This window comes from Anoplophora glabripennis, unplaced genomic scaffold (genome assembly GCF_000390285.2).
Source record: "Anoplophora glabripennis isolate ALB-LARVAE unplaced genomic scaffold, Agla_2.0 scaffold213, whole genome shotgun sequence".
Lineage (NCBI taxonomy): Eukaryota > Metazoa > Arthropoda > Insecta > Coleoptera > Cerambycidae > Anoplophora > Anoplophora glabripennis.
The window spans coordinates 789219-792533 of NW_019416344.1; the positions used below are offsets into that span (position 1 = coordinate 789219).

General features: G+C 31.0%; 1 protein-coding gene across 1 annotated transcript; it reads right to left on the reverse strand.

Annotated features, from left to right (window-relative positions):
- Positions 1-1260: 1260 nt before the first annotated feature.
- LOC108907872 (stromal cell-derived factor 2) lies at positions 1261-2419 on the reverse strand. The gene is made up of 3 exons (XM_018711696.1): positions 2294-2419; positions 1778-2140; positions 1261-1725 (listed from the first exon to the last, which is right to left on the reverse strand). Exons 1-3 carry the CDS (start codon positions 2361-2363, stop codon positions 1499-1501), a joined length of 660 nt encoding a protein of 219 aa, XP_018567212.1. The 5' UTR covers positions 2364-2419; the 3' UTR covers positions 1261-1498.
- Positions 2420-3315: the final 896 nt, after the last annotated feature.

The following is a 3315-nucleotide window of genomic DNA, read 5'->3' on the forward strand; positions in this document are numbered from 1 at the left end:
TTACCTAAATAATTAAATATAAAGGCAACACCCGCAATAAAATGTATTCATCATATAATTTGTTTTCGTTTACTTTTACTGAAAACACAAAAGCCAAATCATGCTAAACTAATTTTGACTTTACATTACATTTATGTCTAATCACTTATAAATACGAGAAATTTTAGCCCAAGCCACCATAAAGTAGATTCATTTAAAGTAGAAACGATTGTTTTTTTGGAGTGATTAATTTTTCATTGATATATACCCCATAAAATACCATTTTTGCCATCACATATCACATGATACCCGAGTAGTCTACAAACTGAAAATCTAGTGACAAGGTACATATTAATATTTTGTGCTAATATCTATTACTTTAGAATAATCAAATACTCTCAATGGTAGTATTTGGAATAATTCAATTAAGTAAAAGCTAAACATCAGAAACATATCAAAAATGTGATCTCCTTGATTACCAGATTCCCATTTAATGGCATGGAATTCTTTATTGTCGTCACTGTCATTATATAGCCCCCATAATTATTTTCTGAAGAAATTTCTCGGTTGACTACAGTTCTCGAGTATACTATAAAATGTTACAATAAATGAACAGACGATGTAGTACTTATAATAGGATTATTTCGATGTGATGAATTCTGTAGAACCAATCACCGACTGGAATTTTTTAAACGACCAATGGAATCTATCACATTAAAGTAATGAAGAAAAGATCATGGCTAAACTATCAAAGTGAAATGCAAAATCATCGGAACATTTTGGAAAAACTGGAAAATCATTGCCTGGAATGTTAGGTGAAAACCTAATTTGAATTTTTGGATAATAAAAAAAAATTATTTATGGAGGAATAATTAACGGTTTTGCTGGATATTTAAATTGCAAATTTTTTAAAGTTTAATATATAACATTATGTTGCAATTACTGATTGCACATACCATCATTTTCCAGACAAGTGTTACATCATTAATTAATGATGATTATAATCTATTGAATTAAGAAAATTTTCTCAATTCAATAGATATAAAATATTAATCAAAATATCTCCTAAAAGTTTAAAGGAACTAGGTAATTAATAAAAGCTAGACCAAATATCAATTATTTGAGATAAATATCTTAAAAGACTGATATCACTTATGAATGTTATCAAGAGGATTACCGTCTTTTCTGGATCACAAAAGAATAGATTAAACACTGAATATAAAATCCTAAATGTTAGATTTTAAAATGAAAATAGGAATTTTTATCTTCAGAAATTTAAAATAAATAAAATAACAGTTTATTAACATATACTTACATTTGTTTGATACCACAATGTATTAACAACTACCACAAGTATTAGCTCAGTTCTGAACTTGCTGGAATTCATAGTACCTAAATATTTACTTTCAAATTTCCTAAAAAGAAGTTATAATTTCTTTAACGACTTATTTTATTGGAGTCACTTAAACAATATTAAATAAATTAGAAAATGTACAAAAATTGTTCTATACAAAATGGTCTACAATTCGGTATGCATCGAGTGCATATGTTTTGCATCGATATCTGGCGCATGCAAATATACGCCTTCCATAGCTTGCCAGTGTACTGAACCCGTTGATGAATGAAGTCCGATTACCTCCATTTGACCATTTATGGGTCTTCCAAATGTTCTGCCCGAAGTGGAGAGATACATTTGTGTATCAACATGTTTTAACATTATACTGTCATCTCTTGGCCAGAATTCACCTAAAATATTAGTCTTAAAATTGTTATTTTCTAGATTTGAGTAAAATATTACCTGTACAAATAACAGTCCAATTGTCCCCAGAATCTCCCTCTCCGTTATCTCCGTAACAACTAATTTCCTGGTTACTGCTTAAAGGACTTTGAAAATGGTGCGAATGTAAATTTTTCTTTGTTTCAACATGTTCTAACCTTATAGTTGATCCACATTTAATAGGTTCTCCTCTTAGACAAGTTTTCCCACTAGCCGCCTTTATCAACCAGTGGCTATTAATATCTTCTTGTACTTCGGTGGCAGTTACCGATTGTTGTCCGCTTCCAGTGCCGTATTTCACATCATGTGAATGCAACCGTACTCTATAGTCTGTATTCATCAATTTAATTACTGATCCACATGTTACATATTTTTGTTTTGAAGCTGAAAAATTTATATAATTTTTAATGTATTTTAATATTGCCACAACTTTAGACCAATCAGAAATCGACACAACTTGGTAGTGGCAAAACTTAAATTATATTATTTATAAATGAATTAAATAATGTCTATTCACCATACATATAAATTACTTACCCTCTAATATTTGAAAATTTTGTATTACACAAATTATGAAAATTGTGTATATAATATTTTCTAAACACATTTTGAACCGCCTCCCAAAATCTTAAACCACCTCCACACTCGAAAAGTAAACTTCAATTGACTTGACACTTGACAGATCAGCATAGCGTTTACCAACGATCTTATAGTTAGTAGATGTGGCATAGGTCAGGTTTATTTTACAATCGCGGAGGGTTTCAAGGTACTTTGCTCTTATTGGCCGATTATTTAAGTATACACAGAGACAATATTTTTGTAAGATTTTTGTTTACATGGAGTTCGGGCTCCTTGTGTAGTCTCAGAGACAATAGAATTTCAGAGGCATGCGTAAATAGGTAATAAGAATTTAGTTGAGCTTACCAGAGAGTTGTTGTCTCTGAGTATACAATATTTGCCAGTGAAGAGAACAAAAGTGTATTCAGAGAGGAAGGGAAAAAAACTTTTCTAATAATTCTTCTTCTATTATAAGCTTTCCTAGTGCATTAGGAACAGTATTCAAGAGTCAGACGCAGTCACATTTGAACTTAGAGCTTATACTACTGGAGGCAGCGTCTCAATCATGGAAACTATACATCTAGTCTCCCTGGCAGGGTTGCCACTAGGTCGACACGAAATTACTGACGAAACTTGATTGCATTCCTGACATTTCCTGGCAAAACTTAATTATATTATTACTTGCAATTCCTGGCAATTTAATAGTTTAATCTATTATTTTGGTGATTATTACCTTTGTCTTAACCGTCGTATCACGTCAGTGTATAAATAGCTATCACTATCACTCTGTAACCTGTAATATTAAACATTAAACAAGGATCGCTGCCGAGTGCCATGTGTGACAAAATATAATAGTAAAGAAGCATGATACATCGTCATCTAGCGGTGATATCGTGAATCGAAATTCTTAAAACTGATTAAAGTAATCTCTGTGCTCTGTGATGCTTATTTATGATCTTTTAATAACAAATGCAATAATGCAAATGTTGGGGTTATTTGCA